A 27,642-nucleotide genomic window follows, 5' to 3' on the forward strand; every position below is an offset into this window, starting at 1 on the left:
GACAAAAATGTTAAGTAATAAAGTCATTTTTGCAGTGCAAGTCGCACAGGCATTGCTTCATTTTAACCAAATGCTTTCAAAAAGTGGTGGGGACAAAATCAGCCATTTTAAAAAGTGGTGGGGACATGTCCCCAGCGTCCCCAGTGTAAATGACACCTATGGGTGCACCCCAGCTGTTTTTTTTTCTGAGGGAGGCGCACGCTGTAATTTTGAAAAAAAAACCTTTGAAAACATGTCTGACGTCATCTGCGTCACTGCAGTCACGTGACTTTATTGCGCATGCACTTCACAACAGACTTGGAAGAGAAGACAATGCTGAATAAAGTCGTAATTTTTGTTAGTTTTGGACCAAAATGTATTTTCTTTGCTTCAACACATTCTAACTGACCCACTGATGTCACATGGACTACTTTGATGATGTTTTTATTATGAAAAGTATACCGTACATAGATTTTCAATGAAGGGTTGAAAATTCGGAGGCAGCATTCCAAGGCAGGAAAGTATCAAAAAGTGATTTTGAATAATAAGAGGTTAGGGCCCGGTATCACAGACAAGGTTTAAGGCTGGTCCCAGACATTTTTCGAGCTGAAGACAATTTAAATTCATATTTTAAAATGTGCTCAAAATACATACCAGTTGGTAATGCAGTGCTCAACATAAAGGACTGCCGGTGGCCAGGGGCAAGCGTGAGAGACGTTCGGGCCAGTAAAAGTATTGTCACTTGCCTGATCGGGCAGTGCCTCACCCTCAGCCAATTAAATATATTTTCATCAATGTATATTATTTAACATCTTGGAAGCAGACATTTACTTTGGTAAAACACGATGAAAGAAACAATGCTATAGTTTGCACAATTTGCTGTCAGTTTACAGGTAAAGCAGATAAGTTGTGAGCCTTTTTCCGTTGGAACATGTCTGTTGTATATGTGTACAATTAAATTAGATTCTGCTTAAAAAATCGGCAAGTTTCATTTTGTGCCACCCATAGACTGTAAAAAAGATGGACATAGTGTCCATGACATCACCCATAGGTTACTGAAGATTGTTTTTGAAGTTGTCGCCATCTTGGCCTCGCGTCACTGCACATTACTCGCGGATATCTGAAAATGGGTAAAGAGGCAGGACGTGGGTGAAGCTGAGGTGACTGGTTGCTGAAACCACCCCGCCTAGCTCTACTCTAGTGACGGCAGTGGCTGTTCAACCGTCACTCAAGTGGCCACGCCCTTAATTATGCAGAACTTTAAGGCTTAATATCATTGAAACGGATGAGTTACAAAAACATTCACCCCTTCACAGTTGTCATGAAGGGCAAAATTAGCTATAGGCCTACCTACCAAAAACACATTTTTACCAAGCTGTAAACCAGTGGCGGCTGGTCACTAGGGGGCGCTGGGGTGCCGCCCCCCAAAGTTGGCCAGAGAAGAAAGCTACTTCAATATGTTACAAAAAAGTTGAATATATAATGCAAATGAATACAAATAAAATCGTTTAGTGGTACTATTTCACCGTTAGTCATGTTAATATTTAAAAAAAAAAAAAAATTAAAAATCAAAACTGAGTTTGTTGTGTGTGTGTCATGTTTGTGTGTCTGGGGCGCACCCCTAATGAGTGTCTATGTAGTTTAGTAAAAAGGGTAAAAACATGTGACATGAGGCTGAGCTCTAATTGGCTGGTTTCGGATCCGCCCTGGGGCGCAGGACTGTGTGCCCCAAACCCTCCCACTTATGTTGTAAGCAAATCAGAATAGTTTTTGATCTCATGTGATTGGATAGTTTTCAGAGTCTCATAACCGCGCTGCAGATTGCCATGTAACTGCTAGATACAGTACTGGTCAGTGAAAGCAAGTGAAATACCTTGAGATAAAAGAAAATATGATTTAATGCTTGCAAAATCAACCTTTACAAGACGTTCAGTTGAAGAATAAATAAAGGATTAAGGAGCTTGGAGCAGATTGAGCAGCAGGAAATTATCATGGTTGAGTAGTTTACATGCTTTTCCAGCACTTATGGCAAACCGAGTTGGCTAACGTTAGCTGGATGCTATGTAAGTCAAATGCCTTTTATTATTTCCCTGTTTGCTGTTTATAAGGCTGCGTGATATACTGGGTGAACTTTAGTGCTGCATTTGAGCTGCCTTTGGACATGATGCTCAGATAATCCGGTACTTTCCGTAGCTTGGTCAACTTTGTTGCAACGTACTGATCGGTTATTAGGCAACTTTACTGTGTGTGTGTGTGTGTGTGTGTGTGTGTGTGTGTGTGTGTGGGCGGCCGGGTAATTATCACGTTGGGGGGACCAATTGTCCCCACAAAGATAGGAATACCAGTATTTTTGTGACCTTGTGGGGACATTTTGATGTCCCCATGAGGAAACAAGCTAATAAATCAAACAGAATGATGTTTCTTGAAAATCTAAGGTATCAGACAGTTTCCTGTGATGGTTGGGGTTAGGGAATGGGGCAGGTAAGGGGAATAGAATATACAGTTTGTACAGAATAAAATGCATTACGTCTATGGAATGTCCCCAAAAAACATGGAAACCAGAACGTGCGCGCGTGTGTGTGTGTGTGTGTGTGTGCATGGTGTGTGTGTCAGATCACGTTAATCGAAGCGTAATGTAAGAGCATGCGTTCAATCTCCAGAACAAAAGTAAAACTGCATTGTCTATCTGAGGTAAAAACACAAAATCTAATGACAAGAGTGCATTTATCTGTTTTCATGCGTTTATTACACAAGATGGTTTCAGATACACACACAGTGTTTAATTAAATTCGGATTTTTACACGCTTGTTGCTATTTCAATCGCAATAGTATTTTGTGATTTAATTTGTTCAATTTTGCCTGTTCAGCACAAAGTTTGTGTGTTTTATCGCCTCAGCTGTCACTGCGAGAAAAAATAATTCATTAATCTGCTTCATTCATTAATCTTATGTGATGTTAAATGTAAAGTGATGAACAGTCTCAGTCTCTCAATTGTTACCACAGGTCCTTCAGAGGATAAGAGAGACGAAATGCGTGATAATTCTGATCACCCTGTTTTGGCACAATCAACCGTGGCTCCCCGACCTATGGCAGCTGAAAACATCAGCACCATGGCCAGTACCGCTGCGAGAAAAGACCTCCTCTCTCAGGCGGGAGGGGGGATATGGCATCCACAGCCGGAGCTATGGAATCTACACGTTTGGACTCTGAACGGCAACCGTCACGCCTTTCAGGACGTGTGTTAAATACTCTAACGAAAGCTAGGGCCCCATCTACCAGGCGCCTTTACGCTCAAAAGTGGTCTATACTTGTGCACGACGAAAACTTAAACCCAAACACCTGTAAAGTGGAGTATATTCTCTCCTTTCTACAGGAAATGTTGGACAGCGGTCGCGCGCCCTCGACGCTGAAAGTATGTGGCGGTGATAACAACGAATCACGCCCTTATCGCCGGTCACACCATGGAAAACATGATCTTATCATTAAATTCCTCAGAGGCGCTCGCTGACTAAACCCACCGCGACCTAACACGGTCCCGTCTTGGGATTTGTCCACGGTTCTGAAAGCGCTGCTCGGTCCCCCTTTCGAGCCCCTCGAGCAGGCTGACCTGCGCTCTCTCGTTTAAAACCGCTCTCCTCTTGGCGTTGGCATCGGTTAAACGAGTGGGCGATCTACACGCGTTTTCAATTGACCCGTCGTGTCTGAAATTCGGTCCTAACGATAGCAAAGTGATCCTTAGACCAAAAGCGGGATACATTCCTAAAGTCTTGACCAAGCCATTTAGAGTTCAGGTGGTTTCACTTCTTGCAACACAAACAAACCCCAAACACGCTCTGCCCCGTAAGAGCGTTAAGAATATACACGGACCGCTCTGCCTCATACCGCAAGTCAGATCAGCTGTTCATAAGCTTTGCGCACCACTCTTTAGGTATGCCGCTCACTAAACAGAGGCTATCTAAATGGATCACCGAAGCCATCGCTTTGGCTTACGCCTCCCTGAATGAACATAGTCCAGTTGGTTTAAAAGCCCACACCACGTGAGGTATGGCTTCATCATGGGCTTGGTCTACGGGGATTTCTATCTTTGACATTTGTAATGCGGCCGGCTGGTCCTCGCCGTCTACGTTTGTCAGATTTTATAGCCTGGATGTCCCTGCCTTACAAGCACAGGTCTTATCGGCTTAATGTTCACGCGACTGCGTTTCTGTATTCCTTCACGGTGCGCTGCGAGCTCACCGTCATGGCTATCTATTAATAAATTATGCACAGCTCGCGGCACACTCAGGGAACCCCCCGTCTCGTGCTCTGTTATATATGCATCATGGTGCGTTTAGAAACTTCACTGTATGCGTATTACTGTCTCATATATGGTGCTTACACTGACGCTCGCTAGAGCTATGTATACGCTGGGTATAGGGCCACATTCAGTGTCTCTCCGGTAAGGGCACCTCAGTCCGTTGTGTATGCACGGCGGGATGGGATAATGTTCCCCCATAGAGTCAGCAACTGACGCAATGCGAAGTGAACCGTATTGAAAGGGAACGCTTAGGTTACTCACGTAACCCCGGTTCCCTGAAATAACTGGAACGAGCATTGCGTAGCTGGCCGTGCTACAAACGTCTACATAACGAGTGTTATTCGGCTGCGCGCTTCAGTTGAATAATAATGAGCTCTTGACGCTTAATCCCGGACTTATATAAGGACGTTTGCCACGCCCTGCGCGGGCTCAAACGTCATTGGTCTGTATTTTCTACAGACGTTAACCAATAGGCTTCAATCGCGGAGTAAACAAGAGTTTCCCCCATAGCGTCAGCAACTGACGCAATGCTCGTTCCCGTTATTTCAGGGAACCAGGGTTACTTGAGTAACCTAAGTGTTCTCTTCACAAATAAATAAACACATTTGAACTTGAATGCTCGTCTTGTAAGTTCATGAAATGAACAGGTGAAGGAAAATAATTCTTATCATTAAAACATGAAATGACGGAAAATTGACTGTCGGGATTTTCTAATTAAATAATCTAACGCAAACACTGGTGTGTGTGTGTGTGTGTGCATGCGTGCGTGCGTGTGTGTGTATGTGTGTGTTGTGTGTGTGTGTGTGTGTGTGTGTGTGTGAATGATTACCATGATTAGTTCATTACTGATAATAAACCCACATTATTCAGATTTACACATTCATAGTAAATTTATTTCATTATTTAGTTGCCTTCAACAGTAACATTTTCAGCATTTTAGCTAAGTAGTAATGATATTTATCACCTGATAAACGGCTACGGACCTGCATTGCCACAGTAAAAGTTTAATTTCAAGTTTGTATTCCCCCCCCCCCCAATTTTTTTTAGCACCAGCCGCCACTGTTGTAAACATTATTTTCTACTGTACAGTTGGCCATTTTAACATGGAGGTCTATGGGAATTTACTCTCTTTTGGAGCCTGCCTCCAGCGGCCAGTCGATGAATTGCAGTTTAAATCAATTCCGTATTGGCTTCATCAGAGAGATCGGAAGGTTGCTCCTGGGTGCCACCAGGGGCGGATCTAGAAAATTATTTATGGGGTGGCAAGGGGGTGGCATGAGAACTACAAGGGGTGGCAATGAAGTAAGCGTCCTTGCATGGTTGTCGTGGATTCAAGAAATTATATACTGTATATACTATATTCGGTGAACACTGGACCTCAAATTTTTATAAACATTAATAAACGCAACAACAAATGTTCCTATAAGTAAGTACCCAAGCAGCTACCTTTAGCATCTCTGTAGCACCCTTTGTCTTAATACTAAGTTAATACATACAGCTTATCAATATCTAAAAACACTGACTGGTTGAACATAATGGTATAAAGACTGTTATATAAATAAAATAGGATTGCCTAGTTTATATTAATGTAAAACATATTTGAAAGGCAAACATCTCTTTCTCTCATAACCCTCTTCTTTAATCCTTTCACTCACTTCATGATGGATTTCTGTCTTTTCACTTCTTTTTAGCTCTTTGCCATCCATATGTTTCTTTCCTTCATTACTTCATCTATTCCTTTCCCTTCCACAACATATTTTTCTGTTTTATTTGTACCTTCCACTCCCATAGTATTTGATTTTTCTATTAATTTTAGTAAAAAGAATGGATATCAGCCTTTCTTTTCATAATATCCTGGAAAATGCCGCATTAAGTTGTCTTTCAAGCTTTCTAAACATACACAACACTGAATAGTTTTGTCTCCTTAACGAAGACAAATAAAAACATCAGACTATATCATAACGAGCGATTTCATATGCACATATGGAATATTTTGATTGCTGCAGTAGCTAACAAGACATGACGGGCTGACTCTAGAAAGAACTGCTTAAAATATATTTACTGCTTACACAAACCTGCAGTTCAGTTCAGTTAACTACCAAGCAACTACCTCGTGCAATATTTAACATCAGTTTAATTTTTGTATTTTTATCCTGATGCAACATTTATCTACAAATATGACCGTATTTAGTACTCTGATTTGCTGATGTGATGCTCAACTTAATCACTTTAAGACACTAAAGAGAATTTGTTTTGGCAGCATGTGATGATGTGAGGTGCTTTATTAGATCAGAATTACTTTCTAAAGACGTCACGTGAAGAGACTCTTTCTTCATGGGCATAAGTTGCACGTTCATAATCATTCTTGCCTTTCACCTCAACGATGGAAAAGTAACGTTTGTGCTTTTTATACTTTGTGCTTGCGTCCGCTACCTTTGTTTTGAGCTCGTTGTATTCGCCATCGCTCTGTTGTTGCGGGTTTGTGCGACTCGGATCACGAATGGACTGCAGCGCGAGAACCGGGCTGCATGTGAGTGCCTTGGATGGGGCGATGCATCCTTTCACCGCAGTTTCCAAACGTCTCCAACCACGCCAGAAAAGATCGCTAGATTTGTCCTAGTCGCTTTTTTAGTAAAGTCGCTAAAGGGGTCTAAAAAGTTTCTTAATCTAGCGACCAAGTCACCAAGTTGGCAAATCTGCGCGGACTTTTTTTACACTGTAAAAGACTTTCTGCTCGGACTGACTGCATGCTTGTGTATGAACTCTGCTGCCTCTGGTTGGCTAACGATGGAAATTAAGCCAATCACCATCAGCTATGTGGTTGTCCCACCCCGTCTAAGACACACACACCAATCATCGTCAGATATGTGTATCCCACCCCCAAACACACGCAGAGAAAAACTACATTGCCTTTCTGATTAAAAGAGCCTACTCGGGTATAAATTATATATATATTAGGATACCCGCGCTGGGGTGGCATATGGGGTGGCAATGCTTTTATTTAGGGTGGCAACTGCCACCCCGTGCCACCCCGGTAGATCCGCCCCTGGGTGCCACCATACTAATCATGTTTTTTAACTGTAGTAAAACCATGATTAATTTTCGTGAGGGGAGAAGTATTAAAGACTATGTTTTGGTATATTAACTACAAAATCAGTGCTTAAAAATATTACATTTACTAAGTGTGCTTAAATAAATTGTATTTTAGTGCACTTTTCATCAGGGAAAACGCATTTGTTATTTTTAACACGCCACCCTGGACCTCATTCTTGCAAAGTTCGCTTCACTTTTGTCCACATCGGCGCCTCATACACTTTTGTCCACATCCGCGCCTCATACACAGAAGCGTCCCGAGGCACAACCGAGGCTGTTTTATAGCTAATGCGCGCGACACTGAACGTCTGTGAAACAGCACAGGATAAACGCAGTTCAGTGTGTGAGCGCTCAACAGGGTGCTGAGTAAAGACGACTGCTGAACCGGACCAGACGCCGAAACACATCAAAAACAACGAGAAGACGACATGAAGGAAAAGAATTTAATCGAAACGGCCAAAATGCAGGGAAACGTAATGGTAAGCCAAACATTAAATTGCGTTTGAGTGCGTGGCATAAAGTGACTGACAAACAGTTTAGAATAGACTATGACTAGTCATAGTGATTGATTTGTGACAGTTTGCCAGTGGTCTTTTTTCACGAGGGGCACTGATAGGACACAGTCAATAGGAGAGTCACTTTTTTCCGCAAAGTATCAAAAGTTACATCCAGTCATAAATGGCATGTCTGCTTATTAATCTGTCATCCCTAAATATACAATATGCAATGCAATTATACATAAGGGGTATCATTCTTTTTCGTTTACCAGTCAAATGTGTAACTGATACAAAATGATTTCCCTTAATGACAAAAACAAAATTGACTTAATGCTAAACATTGTTATAATGTGCGTATGCAGTGACCCTCCCACCCGAACCACGTGGGGGCGCCCTTACTCTAATTTCATGCGGCGCTGCGCATACCGTTTGGCGTGTGACATCACTTGGCCGCGAGAGCAATTCGAAAGCATAACAAGCAGTCTGATTTCACGGTACTTTGATGTCATATTCCAACCGGTCTATGCAGCACTGTATGCAATTGAACACGCTTATCGACATGCGTCTTGATATATCGATATGGTTTTCTAACAAAGCTAGTGCCCTGAGCAAAAAAGACAGAAAAAGCATGACTGCATGATTATATCACCGTTTACTGCCATGTGAGCTACAAATCAAAGCTTGGGAAACCGCAGAAGGCTCGCGAGCTGCGCAGTAAGTTGGAACTATTAACTAATCTATGTATAGACTTTGAAAGTGAGGTCTGAGTTTTGTTCTCATGCGAAAAGGAAGAAAATTTACGCTTGTACCATATTAACACATTGTCACCTATACAAAGATACTTTATCATTTGTAATATGTAGAATGACGATGCTGATTAACATAGTACTCATATACCACTGTATTTAAATGATATGCCAATGTGCTACAAGGACCGTTAGTACATGTTAAAGAATATATGGTGTTGCCATTGTGCAGGACATCAAAAACACTTCTGTCCAAGGCATCTTAAAGGCCATTTTTAAGTAATCAGTATGGGTTTTCAGGTAACTCATGACATTGCGTTACTGGTATGTTCAGCTTTATGAACTTAGCTGATAATTGTAGATTTATAGAATATAAATGTTTTAGTTTTTCTCTTTTAGCAGTATATGATCCTGCAACCTCTGTGAAGATATACTATGCTGGTGACAGTGGTGGTGTAGCCTTTACATTTTATAGATTTAGTTTAATCCAACCAAAGCAATAATCACTGTTTGTTTGATTTTTTTTTAACCTGCATTAAAGGCAGAGGCAACCTTTACTGTCCTGGGTTGAGGTGAGAGAAGGTTCATTAAAATTTGATCACACTATAAGCACAGTGGAATATTGCATTATTACAGCTCTGGGCTCAGTGACCCAGAGAGACTGAGATCCAGACTCTAACCCCACGGTCATTCATGCTTCATTTATCTAAAACTCAGTCTGATCTAATACAGAAGACTGCAGAAAAACATATGTTTAATTCCTTTGGGAGTTGCAAAGGTGATTGCGCTCCTTTAAATAAAAAAGATTTACGGACATGCACTCTGAAAGTGTTTAAAACCGAGCCATTCATTTATTGCAGAAAACAAAAAATAACTTAAATCATCCAGCTCATCCTGCATTAGAAATGGTTATGTGATGTCAGAAATGTGTTGTATGTAATAGAAATTAAGGTGTATAGTTTTACATTTGATATGCAGCCGTGCAGGTCACTGTTGACCAGTGGTGTCAAAAGCATTTATATTCATTACTCAGGTATAGATACTAGGGTTTAAAAATACTTCTGTAGAAGTTGAAGTATCAACTCAAGCTTTGTAAAAGTACAGGTTTCAAAACTACTTAAAGTATAAAAGTAAAAGTCATGTAAGGAAAAAATGCCATTATGGAAAAAAACCTAGGCCGCACCACAGGGGCTCACTCGACCACCCACCGAATTGGCCAAGTACATACACACAGTTGCTTTGGATTTACTTCACATGTCTCGTCTAAAACCACGCGGAAAACTTGACCGTGCCGCTTTCCTCCTCTTCAAAGCGCATGGGCGCTTCAGAGTGTCTTTCGTTGCTAAGTAACCTAAGCATTGCTTGACGCTGTGACGAGCACCCACCGGTGGGGAGAAAGAATTTGGCACCTATGAACACATTTGTTAGGAACTGCATATCTGCATATCACAGTGTTTCCCACAGGATTTTGAGATACTGTGGCGGTGATGACGTCACACGCTGATTAGCATATAGACCATTTCAAAAGATGTAAACAACACTGGTCCAGAAGCACTTCCTGTTTCCGTTTTTTAACACTAGATAAACGTTGGGATAAAATAAACCAACAGAACATATAAACCTGAATTAACTGAAGTTAAACAAACATCTTAAAGATAATAATATATGTGAAATAAAAAAATAACTGTCACAAACTGTAACAGGAAGTGTTTCTGGACCAGTGTTGTTTACATCATTTGAACTGGTCTATATTTGACGTCATTGCGTCGTGTTTTACTCTTTGATTCGTCACATTATATTGCATTTTAACACAACTGAATGCTATTTTTACATAGTTTCTCTTCTGTTGTCTATAAAATAGTGACTAAACAGGACCTAGTAACGACCCACGACTCAGTAACTCTTTGTTGAATCCAATCAGCTCTTTCTTTAACTGCTGCTAAAAACGCGACATTGTCTGAAAAAATCATCATACGTTTACATTGAGGCTGTACTGTTGTTGCTCTTCTCATCAGTGTTGTTGTGTTATGAGCGCTTTTTTATTTGAAATACGAGTGGTAGTTTTATTGTATATCGCGTATAGCGCAAACAATTTGTTGCAAATTCAGAAATATGAGAGAATACACGGTTGCTGTTACTACAGAACATGTGCATGGGCATGCCGCGGTAGGGAGAGAGCTCGGACACAGACTCACTTCAGAACGGGTATGTGTGGGAAACACTACTGATAACCTTTTGTTAAGTTACTCTCATGATGAACTTGATCAGCCGTAACATCCGTGACTGTTGACGTTTAAGCGAAAAAGAGAAAGAACACGGAGGAACACGGAGTTAAATAATTTTCACTGTTATGTGAGAGAGGCGCAGGCGCGTAGCAAAGAGAGGGGAGGCGCGCACTGTTAAGGCGCTGCACACAAATAGATAGGGAGGATGGAGGCGCGCTGAGCACTCGCTGCAATGAATTAAGCCGTTCTAAATAGTAAAATTAAAATGTTAATGGGAATCATGAAAAATCTGTTTGTGGCGGCCAGTGTTGATTGATGAATATAGGTCTTATACATAATGCATACATATATTTTGAAATATAAAAATGTAAACGATATCAGTGTTTCCCATATATTCGGATTGGGGTGCCGCAAGCAGGCTCCTGATTGTTTATCGACCCACGTGTTTTTTTTCCCCCTACACGGCGCGAAATTCCGGCAAAGTTCAAATTTTTCAACTCGGGCGTCAGCCGCAAATTTGCGTGAACCGCAAAATGCACACAAAAAAAAATTCATGTGCACCACGCGTACCGTGCACAACGCTCAATTCGCGCCTTTGAGGCGGAAACGCGTGTTCACATTGACTTAACATTAAAATCACTCGCGGTTCAAGCCTCTACCGCGGTTGGTGTACGCAGCATTATGACCAGGTCGTGCTGACTTTGCCGAAATGTTTCCAAATTAGCTGTACAGACAGGGGATGGATTTGCCACAGCTCGAGAGCGCATCTGCCGCTGTGTTGAGAGAGCCTGGGATGTGAATGGCACAAAGAGACCTCAGATTCTTCTGACTCCAAAAGAGTTGACGGGCGAGATGCGATGGATGACGAGATCGTAAACCACCTTGGGTATTGATAAATGCATTGTTGTTTGTGTGAATTAATACATCATTTCTCCGTAACTGATTGCAGAAACGGACGATTGCAAGATATGCAGTCCACATTTCCATGCGCATATGTTAAACGTGCTATTAAATCGACCTAGTCCAGTTCCATACCGAGAAAAGAGATCCTCTGCATGGGGCAGAGTTTGCTCTTTTCTCAGATGACCAGAAGACCCAAAGAGCGAGGTGTTTGAGAGTTCTCTGAAATGTATAAATATTTACTGCCAGGTAAACCTAAATCACAACAATGTGTGAATTTCATGAAAAAAAAAAAAAGAATTAAATGTCAAAGCAAAAAACAGATAATTAATCGTCAAAGTCCCCAAACAGGCAATTAATAGTCATAACCGTCACAATTTATAAGGCAATTAACCGTCAGCCAAATTTCATAATCGTGACCGCCCTACCGGTAAGGAAAAAAAAACGTCAGTTTGAGCCATGTCTGACAACCTGTCTATTTTTGTTATCCTTATGAGTAGAGCACAGATGCCTACATTTCTCAACCTTTCACTGTTTTAAACCAAAGTCTGAGCTAAAATGTTTCTTAAAGAAAGAGTTGATCAGCTCTAACAGAACAAGATGACGATATGTTTTTTCAGTGATTGACAAGCAGATGTTTGATCAACACTTTCATAGTGCATGTCAGTTATTTGAGATAAATAAACTGTTGTGTATAATGCAGGCTATTTAGAAACTAAAGAGTGATTGTTCAATGAATATTTGCACATTAAGCGAGGAATGGAAGTATAACTAATGCTTGTAAACATCAGTTGGCCCTTTTTAATTGCATCTGTGGGTGAGGATTCAGTTCTTCTGCTAATGGCCTGTTTACTCCAGAGAGTAAAGTTTAACAAATAATTCATGAAATGAAAAATCATTTACTGTATTTACAAAGATTGTGTTGCAAACAGGTATGATTTTTCCATGCAATATTTGTTGAGTAATATTGATTACACACCCACACATGCATACTTATTATGCAATGTTAGTTTGGCTGGTATTCAAGCAAGCAGATCAGTCTTTTTAAAGTGTCACATTGACAGTGTTTATGATTTGTGGAGGGAATAATCAATGGCGTGCTTCCAGTTGTCTTTATATTTCCAACGCAGATAGACAGATATGCTTTAAGAAAAACTACATGGATCACTTTTTACACATAGTGGTTGTTTCTCCACTGTCACTGATTGGCTGTTTGCCAACGGTTATTTTGTCCATAAAGCACAAATTGGTAATTGTCCCGCACTTTGCTTTAATATCTGTGATTGGAATGTTGCAGTGGCCACTTAGGGGCACCATGGTTACTATTTGTGCAACATATTGACATGATTATATAGAATGATCTTTCACTCAGAATGCCTACAATCACATATAGTGCAACAGCTGAATCTCAGAAGAAAGAAAAAGGAAAGAAATCTGTTTCAGTTTCATTGTGGTACCTGAAGTTGATGACTGGTGCTGGATTGTTATGTTTACATCAGTTGCAGCCATACGTAAAGCTAATGAAAAGAATAGACAAGATTGTCTGTCTACAAGACCAGATAAAGAGCTGTTTTCACGCTGTTAAATGCAGGCTTGCGTGCACCCGGGCTCTGAGCAGTGGTTTATTTGATTGGGGTTGGCTCGCCAGACGAGTGCGGAGCACAAGTGGGGAAAGAGGTCCATGATTTATAGTGACCTTTAAGTGGGCCGTCGTTTCTCAAATCCAGAGCTGGATTTCCACAGCGTTTCATTAGATCTGCTGGAATCCATCATCTATAATGTTTTTCTCAATGCAATACTGCATGCAATTTAAATAGATACAACCTCGCTTACACATCAAGTTATTTTCAGCACCATCAAACTTTTGTGCATGAACACAGTTGTTTACAGTCATAGAGAGATTTTCATAATTTCTTACACTTTAAACTAGATCATAAAAGTAATATTTTGTCAGAAATTCAGATGTTGTCATCTTGCAACTCATTACAAAGCTTTTTACCATTCACCTTTAATGCTAAACACTTATCATTGCAGATCACGTGGTACCACATTTACAGTTTGTCTAGGATGACTAGAATTCATGACCAGAATTGTGTAATCTGTCATTCAGTGTGGATTTTACTCCATTTATTAAAGTCAGATACAGAGGTGGAAAGAGTACTGAAAATTTGTACTCAAGTACAAGTACAAGTAGTTGCTAAAATAACACTCAATTACAAGTAAAAGTACTGGTGTTAAAAATGTACTTAAGTAAAAGTACAAAGTACCCCTCTTAAAAACTACTCAAGTACAAATTACTTTTTAGCCGGTGATATTTATTGAATAAACATTAAATCCATTGAATGAAATCAGAAATATGAATGGACTAAAAACAGGCGATTTGTGTTTTATACGAACAAACACATAGTACAGGAATTTTGTCTGTTTAAAGAATGTTAAATGATTTTTTTAACAGCAGCTATATTATTTCATATTGTTTCTTCATACAATTTTTATCAAGTTATAAAAATGGTCTAATGTTATTATTATTAATGAATTATGATGCAACATAAATAAGCTTGTTGGGTTATTTTATTTAAAAACAGATTTTTTTTTACATTAACTCATTCCCCGCCAGCCATTTTTCGAAAAGTTGCCCGCCAGCATTTTTTATGATTTTCACAAAAGTTTTACAAAATGCCTTCCCGGAAAATGTTCTTCTAAAAATATATAAACATACAAATATATCAACTGAAAGAACGGACCCTCTACTTTCAAACAAACAATAAAAAAAGTGAAAACCCGTTTCATCCTATTTTTTCCCTGCTTATAAACTCTTAAATATTGGTATTTTTCTTTACAAATACACATTTTTTTTAGCAAAAAGCTGAAACAATTGCATTTTTGTGAAGGAATTTAGTTAGAGATCAGATTCAGAACGAATATCAAGCATAAAATTAGTAAATAACGTTTTGGCTTCAGTTTATCCATAAATTGGGTAAGTCCGCTTTCTAGTGGACAATCGCGGTATTGCACAATAACATAAATCTTCAGAAACACGTTTTTTATGCAAATGTTTTTTTCTTAATTGAAAAGATAACTCGCCAATGGCGGGGAAAAGAGTTAAAAAATATTATTGGACAATAAAGCTTTGAAAAGTACCCTACTAATATTTCAAAAGTTATCAGCATTTAGCACTGACATATGTGTAATTTAGACAGGCTGTCAGTGCAGTTACACTGCTGTGGGACGCGGCAACAGACGAATTTGATAAAAGAGTCCTTATTAGACTGTTTATTATTATAAGCTTAAAGGGACACTTCACCCATTTGCATTAAGCTTTGTATAGTTAGAACCCCAGTCATGTGTTTGAATGGTCATGCATCATTTTCTCAGTTGGTGCTGAGAGAGGAGAAATACAGATTTCAGTGTTGCACTTCCTTCTTTCAATGATGTAAAAATCATCAGTTTGCATCATTGAAAGAAGGAAGTCCAATATCTTTGTTGAGGGAGTGAGACTACAAACACCCCTTTTCTCAGTCAAACAGGCACCAAATTCGAAATGTATGTTACATTTCAACTACAAATATGACACACTTTCAATAAAGATTAATGTTTCTACGGGCGAAATGCTCCTTTAAAACACTGATTCAATATGAATAATACAATGTTGACAATGACATGAAATTTAACTTTGAGCGCCATTTTACAATGATAAATCTTTTTTTACGGTCTATGTGCTTGTCACCTAGGTCATGTTTCAAGTGATGTTTTCAGTCACATTATCGTGAGGTCTACCCAACATTAAAAACGAAAACGATCACATAAATATGGTTATAAGTCTTCTTACCATAATGTGCTTTTTGAGATTAGACGCTGAAGTATTGTAAGCCGAAATCACTGCAGATACATTTACACGCTGTCTCCTTTCCTTCCTCTGTTTGTGAACAATTCCCAGGTGCGGCCATAGGCACTCATCATCCGGTATTTCTTCGGAATTTTTAATTAATTCAGCGTCCATAACGCCAAAGTTCTTTGACATTAAAAACACTACAACGTCACAGTGAAGGACGCGCGAGGATCGATTGAATAGCTCTCCAGAAACCGGGCTTTTTACATGGGTTTTTATTGGCCCGCCCACGATCAATTATTTCTATTGGATATCCAAATGCTGTCAAAGATTTGAATATTAATTTAATTCAAATTCTACAAGTACTTAGTAACGAATGTTATTTTCAAAGTAGCGAAGTACATTACTTACCTTAATTTGTACTTAAGTACAAGGAAAATTACAGATTAAAAAATTTACTCATAAAAGTACAAGTACACGAAAAAACTACTTAATTACAGTAACGTGAGTAGTTGTAATTCGTTACTTCCACCTCTGGTCAGATATAGGTTCTGGGATTGTGACACCAGAGAAAATGTTGAGCTTGTCCACTGCTGGTGATAAAACAATTCGAGGGAAAGCTGCCATCTCTCTCAACTTTCAAATAGTGTTACAACATGCTCACAATTGTGTTAGGGCCATGCTCAGTGGCTCAAGTGTGTCATTGAGCCACCGTGTTAGACCCGCCTAAAAATTCATGAACTCAGAAATGGTGAAAAACTGTTTAAAGGGGACATAACATGAAAATTTGACTCTTTTCATGTTTAAGTGTAATACTTGGGTCTTCAGTGCTTCTATCAACCTAGAAAATATGAAAAAGTACAATCGGTTCATGTCTGTGGAAATCACAGATCAATAGTGTTTGAGCCCGCCATTTCAGGCACTCCCTGATCGCCTCAATAAGTGGTCCTGCCTACCGTGCTTCCACGCCTTTTTCCACTTCCCTCCCTGATGAAGAGGCTGCCCCACCAACGGAAGAGCCCAGCGACGGATGGCCTTGCTCTGATGATAACATCCATATCCTTAAATAAAAGTGCATCCCTGCTAGAGAATGGCCTAATGGAGAAAGTTAACATTAGGTATGGGTATCGTTAAGGTTTTAACGGTATTACTACTCTTACCGATACTGTTTAATGGTCTGGTACTTTAACAGTATTCTTAACGGTACTTTGTGTTATTTTAAAGAACAGATTGAGAACAGAAATAACATTGCTTTATTTTTTATTTAAAATTAATAAAACAATTATTTATAGTGAAATAAACAGCAATGTTTGAACAAATAACTATTATACAAAAAAACAAATGAATGTAAATCAAAAGAAATAAACTATATTTTTCTGTAAAAGAACAAACAGTGGTACAAAGTAGGGCTGTCACTTTTCGTTCGAAAATCGATTGCACAATCGATCGGACCAACCAAAAAAAGTTTCGAAAACGAAAATAGGCAATCGATTTTAACCAAATATGTACACTATTAATTTTAAAAGAATTAAACAGTTAAAAATATAGATGTAACAAAACTCACAAACAAGCAGAAAAAGAAAATAAATAATTCCGAAAGTGCAGTAGGTGTGCGAAAGCTAGACAGAAAATACCCAGCAATTTTACGCACCTATAGTTTCACGCTTTCAATCGCTGCATCTAGTGTTTTGCAAAGAAAATGGAGGACAACGTCAATAAACCTGTGCAACACGAGAGAGCGTCGAAATTGTGACGTTACAGGAGATGAAGGAGTTATGACAAGGAGCCACCCTTGCGAGCTGACAGCAAACGAAATACGCAGCTGGCAACGAAGTACCCGAGTTTCCCTGGGACATCAGTGCGGTCGGAGTGCGTCTTCTCAACAGATGGACATATAGTGAATGAAAAGCGCTCTGCTCTTGACCCCTAAAATGTTGATCGACTTGTTTTCCTGACCAATAATTTGTAATGGCCCTATTCTTTTTGCGCATTTCATTATGCCTGCCTAGTGCCGCCTAAGTGTCGGTTACGTTTAATAAAAAAATACACAGCATGTTCTCAACTTCAAGTAAGTCTATTTAAAGTTTCATTTTTGAACAGTTGTTTGAAATGGATCGAATCATTATTTAAAATAATTTTTGAATTGCCTAAATCATAAAAGCAGCCGGTTGAAGCCCGCAGTAATGTTTTTCATTTATGGCAGCAGTCCACTCTGCATATTTTTTTAGAGAATGTTGCACTACTGTTGCTGTTTTTTATTCTGCACTAAACTTAATGACAATGAATAAGAAATATTGCTGACTTGTGCGTTTCAGGCGCTCTCTTTACATTTGTCTGTTATTTGGCGTTGGAAACGTCTTTTTTAGACATGGAAAATCGATTTTACAATCGATTCAATGAACACTTATATTTAAAAAATCGAAAATGATTTTTTTCACAAAAGTGACAGCCCTAGTACAAAGCAACATGGTTGGGGCATGTAGGTAGGCTGCAGTGGTATAAGAAGGAGTTGGTTGGTTAATAGTAGCTGCAGCTTTAAAAAATAATATGTATATAATGAAGAGGTTGCAAAATGTGTCCATTGGCCAATGTTAACATTTGATCATGAACCTATGTTCACATGACTAAGTTAATTATGTGTCTGCATTTCATCATTACAAATTAATTTTTGTAATATAATTTCTAAATATTATACATATATTTGTTAATTCACCAGCGTGAAGGCTGCAGAAAAAATACTCTAATTTATATGTAGGCTATTTTGTAAACTAACTAGAAGTGCTGTGCATTTAGCCAAATAAATGTGCACATACCCATGAGACCGCGCTGCTCTCAGTCATTGAGGCCCTAAGGCAGGCAAGGACAGCCTCCAAATCATCTGTGCTGATCTTACTGCCTTTGACACGGTCAATCACCGCATCCTCCTGTCGACTCTCATGTCTATGGGTGTCACTGACACAGCGCTTCTATGGTTCACGTCGTACCTCTCAGATAGGTCATTTCGGGTACGACCAAATCCCTACAGATGATTCAGAATGCAGCGGCAAGAGTGGTCTTCAATGAGCCAAAGAGGGCGCACGTCACTCCTCTCTTTGTCAAGTTACACTGGCTTCCTATAGCAGCTCGCATCAAATTTAAGGCTCTGCTCCTGGCCTTTAAAACCACCACTGGGTCAGCACCCCCTTACCTTCGCTTGCTTTTAGAGCCTTATGTACCCTCTCGATCACTGCGCTCTGCCACCGAGCGACGGCTTGTGGTACCATCTCAAAAAGGGAAAAACACTAACGCGTACCTTCTCAGGAACTGTTCCACAACTGTGGAATGATCTGCCGGTTGTGACACGATCTGCTGACACTGTAGCTGTCTTTAAGACTCGGCTAAAAACCCATCTCTTCCGCCATTACCTCACTTCCTAATTACAGATTTATTATCTTTCTTTAGTTACCCTTCTCTTTATCTCTTTCTCTATTTACCTTCATCTTTATCTATATAAAAAACAACAACAAAAAAATAACTAACATACCCTTGGCTATGTATATTGTGTTGGACTTGATGAGACTATTTCCAGTGCACTTATGTATTGCTGTTCTTGTGTTGCCATAATTGCTTCTATTGTTTACCTCACTTGTAAGTCGCTTTGGACAAAAGTGTCTGCTAAATGACAAAATGTAAATGTAAATAAATATTTACATATGGATTTTTCTTTATTTGGGATTTTAAAAACAAGTAGAAAATATATTAATATATAAATATGTTGAATGCATAACGTAAATTCTCCTAAAAGAAATCAACAGAATTTCAATGTGAGGTAAGCAAACCAATAAGGGAGATTGTACATTTATTTTAAATGAAGTGAACAACGTTGATTTAACATAATTTTAGCATACATACCTGACATAGATGGGGCAACCACCAGAGAGGAGCTAGCTAGCCAGTCAAAAACTTTAAAATGTTTTGTCTGCACGTATTGCACTTTTTAAAGATGCTTTGACAGATTCCTTGTGTTTCCACCCTTACATGCAAAAATCGTATGACAACGAGCCTTGTCTACATCAACTCTAGAAAAGTTTAACCACACTTTTGAACGGTTTTGCTCTATCCGCAATCGTCACTGTTTGTATTAGGCAGGGTTATGTGTGTGCGTGTGCCGCACTCGTTGTTGTTGTTGTGTGTGTGTGTGTGTGTGATAGACAGCCTCCGCGGGCGAGAGATCTCACAGACAATTGTCTTAATATTAACGCAAATTAGAAATGTTTGGTTAGATAAAATGTGCACGAAAACATTATTAAGCAAGTACATAGTACATTTATTTTTCTTTTTTTCTCCAGTGCCGTAAGCAGAACCGATAGCGTCAGATCTTACTGATACTACGGTCTTTCATAATTTAGCACCAGGGCCAGTTTAATACCGGGTTTCTGTACCCATCCCTACAGTAGTTACCATGGCCCAAAGTAAGTCAGGGTTTTATAGCCGCTACTTCCTCTTTCAGACACATCTTAGATTTACGAGTTTTGAACAGCTCTCTCATGAAACGATGATCAGTAGATCTGAAATATGCATATTGTAATATCCCGATAGCCTCCCGACACAGACTGCTCTTGAAATTTGCATTTGAAGGGATAGTATATCAATACATGGTCCTGCACTTCAGGTTGTCTTTAGCCCCACATACATTTACCAAATGTGTGGATGCAGCACTTGCCCTTCTGAGACAGAAGGATATTCGCATTCTGGATTATTTAAATGACTGGCTGGTCTCCAGTATCTGGAGTATTTGGGATTCAGGATTAATTTAAATATGTGGGGCAGTACTAGGCTTGCCGCGATAGTCGGTGAAACGTTGATTACCGGTGCTTCAGCCTCTCACCGGTTATATCACTTGCCCACCGCGACACCGTCTTTCATCGTCGTTTTGATATTTTTGTGTAATTAAATAATTTAGTTTCGTTAGAGAGAGGAAACACACTAACAACTGAATGTGTCTGGTGCCTGAATTCAGCAGAGCTGAACGCGCATCACGTCACAGAGCAGCAGGTGTCAGATTTCATTTATTTCTGTCAGAGTTTGCGAGGCGAGCTGACCGATCAGACGATGGCAGAAGCCGCATGCTTACTCGTTTTTGTTATAATATACATATATAATGTATATCGTTTAATGCGAGATCGTTTTTTTGTTGTGTTTTTCATCAAGAAAAATAATAAACACATCATTCAAGCAGCGCTTTATGGAGAAGTAGCCGGTTGCTCTGCTTGGGACTGGCGTGTTCTTTGAGAATTACCTGCGCACATTGACTCATGCACTTAATTACCAGCTGTTGTACTCTCATTGGACGCAAATTCATATGCGGTTTAACGCAGCGTACGCAAGCACTGCATTTAAACAGCTGCGTAATTCAAAAGTGAAAGTAAAATGTGCACGTCTGCATGCGCATTTATAAGCCCCTCCCACCCGGTGACACCGGGATAACCGGGTTTGTGACGCGCTGATTAACCGGTGGGAAAATTACGTCACCGCGGCAACCCTAGGCAGTACTACTGTTCGGCCCCCACTGACAGAACCAGCTGTGGTTCCCTGATCTTAGCCAGATGCTGTGTGCCGGTTGCTCTTCTCTGTCCACAATTGTCAGGTTTTATAGCCTGGACATACCTGCTCTGCAAACACAGGTCCTGTCGGCTTAAACAGTGTATGGCTGTTATGCATGGAGAGTCCCTTTGCATGCCCCTCTTGTATTCAGTCATGTCTACTACTTGTTAGTACTTGCATGTATGGTGAGCTCCGTTGTCACTGAGCTCCCACTGTCAGGTTTACATGGCCCCCCTGAGATAACATGAATGAGTATTGCGTATCTGGCTTTGCTGCAAAGTAAATTCAGGGAATCGGTGTTATCTGAGTAACCATATATTTTTTCACACAAGAAACTATTAACTCTTTTCCTGCCATTGACAAGTATTTCTGGCAATACGCAATACTCTTATTATCCACCAGGTGGCCTCTTATGCAACTTATACGACCTGGAAGCACACCTTACGTGAAAGAGTAAGAACTCTGTGTATTTTTTGAGGATCTGAAATCTGCTCTGAATCTGATCTCTATCAAAAGTCCTTCACAAAAATTTTATTATCAAAATTTGGTGTCTTTGAAGAAACCTATACATATATGAGAAATGATAAGAAGAGAACTAATTACTTTAGGATGAAACTGTTTTTGTGTGTGTGTGTTTGAAAGCAGAGGGCCTGTTCTTTCATTTGATATATTGTATGTTTATATATTTAAAGAACAACATTTTCTGGAAGGCATTAAACTTTTGTGAAAATCATTAAAAATGCTGGCGCTGGCTGGCAACTTCTGTAAAAACCGCTGGCGGCGAAAGAGTTAACCTAGTGTCACTTTAAATCCTGGGTTAAAGGTAGGGTAACACATTTTGAAAAATGCTAACGGTAGCCGCCTAGCAATGAAATCCCGATCCCACCCTCAAGTCAAATCGCCATCCAAAGTCACGCCTCTTTCCAAACACATGAACACGCACAGATCAGACGGTCACGTCTCATGTCTCATTCACCAGTGAGAAAACTTTGCAGTACAAAGTCGAATACCACTTCTAAAATAACCAAACAACTGGTTTACATCAGAATTAGTTTAAGCACACGTTTGGTTGTGTAGACGTAGTAACTATATCGTTATGCTAATCCGGAAAACGAACACAAATTTCATAAGCAACTCAACGTTTCATCAAAGTAGAATATCTGAATCCATCTCAATACAAACATATCGCGTACCTACCTTACCAAAATAAACAGTGCAACGACCCTTTCAGACCCTTTGCCTCCTGTAGCTGTTTGCATCTCGCGGTAAAGCAGTAAAGTTACCGATGTTAATTTGGGTTTTTGCTCTTGCTGATCCAGGCAGTTTTTGCTGTTGTTGTTTTAAAAGATGCATTTAGTTTTGTTGCTCCTGTGTAGGTTGTCAATTCAGCAGAAAAGTTTGCTGTTCTCGCTGTTTACAGACAGAGCGCACGTGAACGCGCCGATGACGTATGGTATCTGCGTGGACTCGCTGCGCGGTGGGAATTCAAATTACGCTTGCGTATGAGGGACATAAAAGGAAACGTCCGTTCGGACCGAAATCTATGATTTGTTGAACATTTTTTGGTCCTACGCCTTTCACAGATGACATAAATTTTTACAAATACATTTAAACAACTTAACACAGTGATTGCTATCAGAATGTGAGGAGACTTTTAACCAGCATAACTAAAAATGTTTCAGGATCAAATCTGTTACCCTGCCTTTAATGTAATCCTGGTTTATCTTGTTCTGTGTTTATCACAGATCATACTAGGACATGACTCAATCCTGTGTAGTGAGCTTACACAGTACTTCACCATGCATGGTAAAAGTTTATTTTTCAGTATTTGGCTGCATGTCCATCTGTGAACATTTCGCCATATAAATCTACTTGAGTTTTCATGAATCTTCTAAAATATACTGCCAAAAAATACAGTGGATTTTTCACACAGGAAAGTTGTTTTGTAAACATGCTCTAAATGGACATCCTCAAACATTTGCAACATGTCTTTTTTTTAAAGTGCCTTCAGCCCTATTTGCACAACATTAGTATTACAGTACCTGGTGACCTCTAGTCATTTGTCTAGTCAATTACGAGGTTGTCTGTGACCATAATCCTGTACGAATTGGTCATGTCTGTAATTTGTAAAGTATTCCCAGCCAAATGACTTACCATATTTCACCAAATGGCGAGGTTTGTGATAATATTATTCTCTTTCATATTGGCATCTCTGTAATTTGGTGGGGTTGTATATCATTTTTTAAGGCATGTGTCACCTGTGTGCCTTTTTATCTATTTTTTTTTTACATTTCGTTTTTGTGCCTCATGTATTGCAGTTGAAGAGTGCACATGCATACAGAGACGCAACTTTGAAGTGGAATTTACAAAAGTATTTTTGTTTTCAGGGTTTAAAATATTCCTAGTGATTTTCAGTGAAATTATTATAGTACCAGATTTTGTCTAGATTGGAAAGCATTTGCCATAAATGTAAATATCCTCATATTTTTCAGGCCTTTCATACCAGATTCAATTCAAATACGGATGCAGGTTTCATTATACCGGGGGTCGAGTTGAGTGGTATTGTGCTGTAACCTGCAATTGCAAGTCATGGGGGTGCATTGCTATTTGCATACTTTCCGAGCTTTGGATCAATTTGAATATGAAGAGAAACTGAGATAAAAAGCTTGAAGTTTTTGGAGCTGTCTAGCTGGGAGAGAGCCTATTCATGACAAGTGGTTGTTGTTGTTGTTTAATGTTTTTTAAGCATTCAGATTCCTAAGGAAACTCTCCATTTATTTCAATCTTCAGAGTAAATTGTATTACTCAGAGGTTGATTTTATGCTTTTCGAGTTATTTTAGTAGAAGTTTTGTTTTATATATCTTTCATAATATAAAAAAAATATATAAACAGAAATAAAATGGTCTAAAATGGCCCAAATAGGACAGTTTGGAGACACATGAAAGTAGTTGGGTAGAAGAAGAGCAGATGTCCATAAACTTTTCATTTAATCACACCGGATAAACAGCGGAGTTATTAGATATTAACCAAGATACTGCATGTTTCTTAATGCATCTACACATACTGTATTGTTCATATATATACATATGTGTGTGTGCGGGGGACTGTGCGTGTGGCACCTTTGCTTCCCCCATGTCACCTATTTCTGTCTGTTCCACTAGTGCTTCGGTCCAAAGCTATCCATCACCGCTCCCCAAGACAACTGTGAGCCATTCTGCTAGCAAAATAATGAGTTTACAATAGATTAATATTTAGGGCTGTGTTGAAAAAATCGATTCACCGATTCTGAATCGATTTTCATGTTAATCTCTAAAGATCGATCCGTAACTCAAAGAATCGATTTAATAATTAATAACTTAAACTTGCCGCGTCATTGAATTTACGCATGCGCGCGAGGTGGAAGGACATTAAAAAAACGAACATAGCCGTCAGGAACGTTAAGCAAGCGGTTGTTTTGAAAACTCTAGAAACGCTCAAAGCTGCGATCTACATGTAAAATAATCCACTCATAACAAATGAACGAGTTATTTGTGTAATTTTTATAATAAGCGCCATGCAGTGAATCCACCGCGGGTCTCCAGTGAAACTCTCTCTCTCTCCCTCCCTCCCTCTGTGCTCATGCAGCCGGTCTCTGACGGGCAGAGGTTTCTTGAGGCGCGCGCAACGGGTCGCCAAATAAAGAGTTCTTCTTACACATAATAATGCTAATAGTTGTAAAGGTTTCTGAACTTTAAGCAAGCTAATTACAAAACTCGCGTTTATATCAGTGACACGTGCGCTGTAGTTTGACGCCTAATTTGCTTATAGTACAAACATCTTTGTTCAGAAAGACGAGAAAGAGACGAAAATGTTAACGTGTAATAGAAAGTAAAGAGCGTCAAAACAGACTTCATCACATCATAGCACCCGTCATAATATCTATAAAGAGGTCCGTCTCTCATATACAGGTATTTATCCTGTCTGTAGGTTTGTGCATAAATTTATACCTGTTCATTTTACATACTGCCTATTTTTAATGTAATGTATGCATAAATACAAAATACAATGCATACTATAGCTTCAGTAGTCTTTAAAATTAATAACTCAATTAAAAACAAGATTCTGTCTATCAAGACTTAATCTGTTGTTATCATCTGGGCATTTTCACTTTAACATTATTAACTTTAAATTGTCCATATTTTAAAACTGTGGTGAGCAGTTAAAAGCTATAGTGAGTGGCAAATAACTGCACATTTTTATAATCCAAAAAACTGAAAAACATGTATACCATGAAATATACTGATAAAATGACTCATGGAATAGATTTTTGGTCATGCCATGCACCCCTATCTGGCACCATTTCGGGCTTTTTTCAAAAACACTTATCTAAATCTCGAAGATTGGATCAGATCGGATCGGATCGAATTGAATCGAATCGAACAATGATAATCGATCCAAGATCTTGAGAATCGGAATCGCATCGATTCTTGAAATTTGAATCGAAACCCAGCCCTATTAATATTTCATCATGCCTTTTACCTCACCCTGTGCCTTTATGTTACACAGATCAGATGAGGTTTTTTTTGGTTATACATTTTAATTAATTTAGATGGCTTGAGGGCTTGCTAAAATGAATACCTTATGCAGCCCAGTATTTAATGATAGTGTGTATCTTACATAAGCATATACAGGGATGCACATAACTTTTTTGTCCTGGTTCTCAAAGGAGCACCTGGAGATGTTGCTTGGTGCTCACACTATTCATAGCGCTGACATCCTACATGCTGTCAGCATCTTTAATCTACTGACTACTCTATTCGCCTTATCACCGTGGTTTAAGACAATGATATTGGTTATTGTTTTGACACATGTAACCTTTATAAATGTCTGCAAACTCATATAAATGTATGAGTTTATATTATGTATCATAATTCAGATATTGTTAAAGACAAGTAAATGGTCAGAAATAAAAATATCTGATTATGAGCAATAGCACAAATAAATACAATAGAACAAACATGCAAATGAAATAAACAGTGCTGTTCATGTTTTCAGGCTGGTCTGTAATTTTCAGGCAAAGTACAGAAACTAAATAGAATAATCATATAATACTGCATAGTCTTTACTGTGTATATTGGATTAATTCTTATTAAAAGTTACAAAAGTTATTTAGTCAAGACAAGGAAATTATGATTTTCATTGTCTGTGGTTCGATTAATATTAAAAACAGCATCAGGTTTATACTCTAAAAATGGGTGTACTGTCACTTTAAATGCAAGGATCCAATACATTGTTACACAAACACGCATCTTTCCTCAACTGCCTGTATTTATTTCATGTGTAAACGACTTTTACTACTGTAATCACGGCATTTTGAGATGATTTAGTTTTAAAATGTCTGCTCAAGTGCAAGAAAACAAACTCAATTGGCATTTGCGCGCTGCCTGTCAGTTACTAGCTGTCTGAAACCTTGAGATGTGGATCTTGCTCGCACTTGAGGTGCGCGCAAACAAAACTTATCAAACAACATGTGAGTAAAGAGATCGCGTGAGATCTGTTTCGCGTCTTGTTGTGCGTAAATATTTAAATTGGCCAATCGGGCCAGTGACTGTTGCACCTCTGCTAACACACATTGATGTTAACACGTTTGTAATAATCATCTTACCAATGATACACGGTGAAATTCCTAAAATTCCAGCAGTACACAAAAGCGCCTTTTAGAGCAGTGACTGGTGCGCATTTTTTATTTTAATCGCCCATGCGCACCTGCGCACCAGTTATGTGCACCCCTGAACATATAGTTAGCAGGATGGTATGACAAAAAAGTGCAATGTTAGCTATAACTGTTTAAGGGCGCACTCATATTAGGGTGTACTTACACTATTGCATACCGTACCATACCAGAGTACGTTTGACCCCCAAAGTACGGTTTGTTTACGAGTGTGATTGCTCCGTACTGTATCAGGGTTTGGTACACTCAAGCGTACCTTTGCAGAGGTGAGTTTGGGCATGGTTTGCTTTGATTCTGAGGTGGAGCACGCACGCCAATTGCACCGGAGAGCGAAACTTTAGCTATTACTGGTAAACACTCTGATATGTGCAGTACAAATACATGCATCCGTGTGTCACCACATTCCATCACAGATCGATCGTTTTAATAGATTAAATAGCCTTGTAAGAGATTTAAAACCCTATTATGGAGCAGTCTGCTCTGCAATCACTGTGGTGCTACTTTAAAATCATCCACCAATCGCTCTCAAATAGTTTTGGAACAGGTGCCACTCCAATATTTGTCAGAGAGCAAAACCAGCGGAGAAGCACTAAATGAGAACTTTATAAATGAAGCTCATTAGGCAGAAAGCTATTAAGGTGTTAAGAAGAGTCATTCAGAAATTGAAACATAATTGTGGTACTTAATAGCAAAAGCACCTTTAAAAATACATATATATTGGGTTGCACGTTGCATGTCTGTTAAAGTGATACATTTAATGCAGAGTAAGTCGAGGGGCGGAG

The 27,642-nt window shown here is 39.2% G+C and overlaps 1 protein-coding gene and 1 long non-coding RNA gene across 3 annotated transcripts in view; one reads left to right on the forward strand and one right to left on the reverse strand.

The window, feature by feature from the left end:
- Nucleotides 1-27,642, reverse strand: part of LOC135785514 (uncharacterized) — a 387,186-nt gene that overhangs the window by 299,207 nt on the left and 60,337 nt on the right. The window lies entirely within an intron of this gene.
- dpp6a (dipeptidyl-peptidase 6a) overlaps nucleotides 7,634-27,642 on the forward strand; it is a 413,973-nt gene continuing 393,964 nt past the window's right edge. For both annotated transcript variants that reach the window (XM_065294630.2, XM_065294632.2), the window contains exon 1: nucleotides 7,634-7,848. Coding sequence is in view for 1 of the 2 variants with exons in the window: in XM_065294632.2 (XP_065150704.2) it covers nucleotides 7,798-7,848 (51 nt within the window). In the remaining variant the exon portion in view is untranslated. The remainder of the gene's footprint in view (nucleotides 7,849-27,642) is intronic.

Source organism: Paramisgurnus dabryanus, chromosome 22 (assembly GCF_030506205.2).
Source record: "Paramisgurnus dabryanus chromosome 22, PD_genome_1.1, whole genome shotgun sequence".
Taxonomy (NCBI): Eukaryota; Metazoa; Chordata; class Actinopteri; order Cypriniformes; family Cobitidae; genus Paramisgurnus; species Paramisgurnus dabryanus.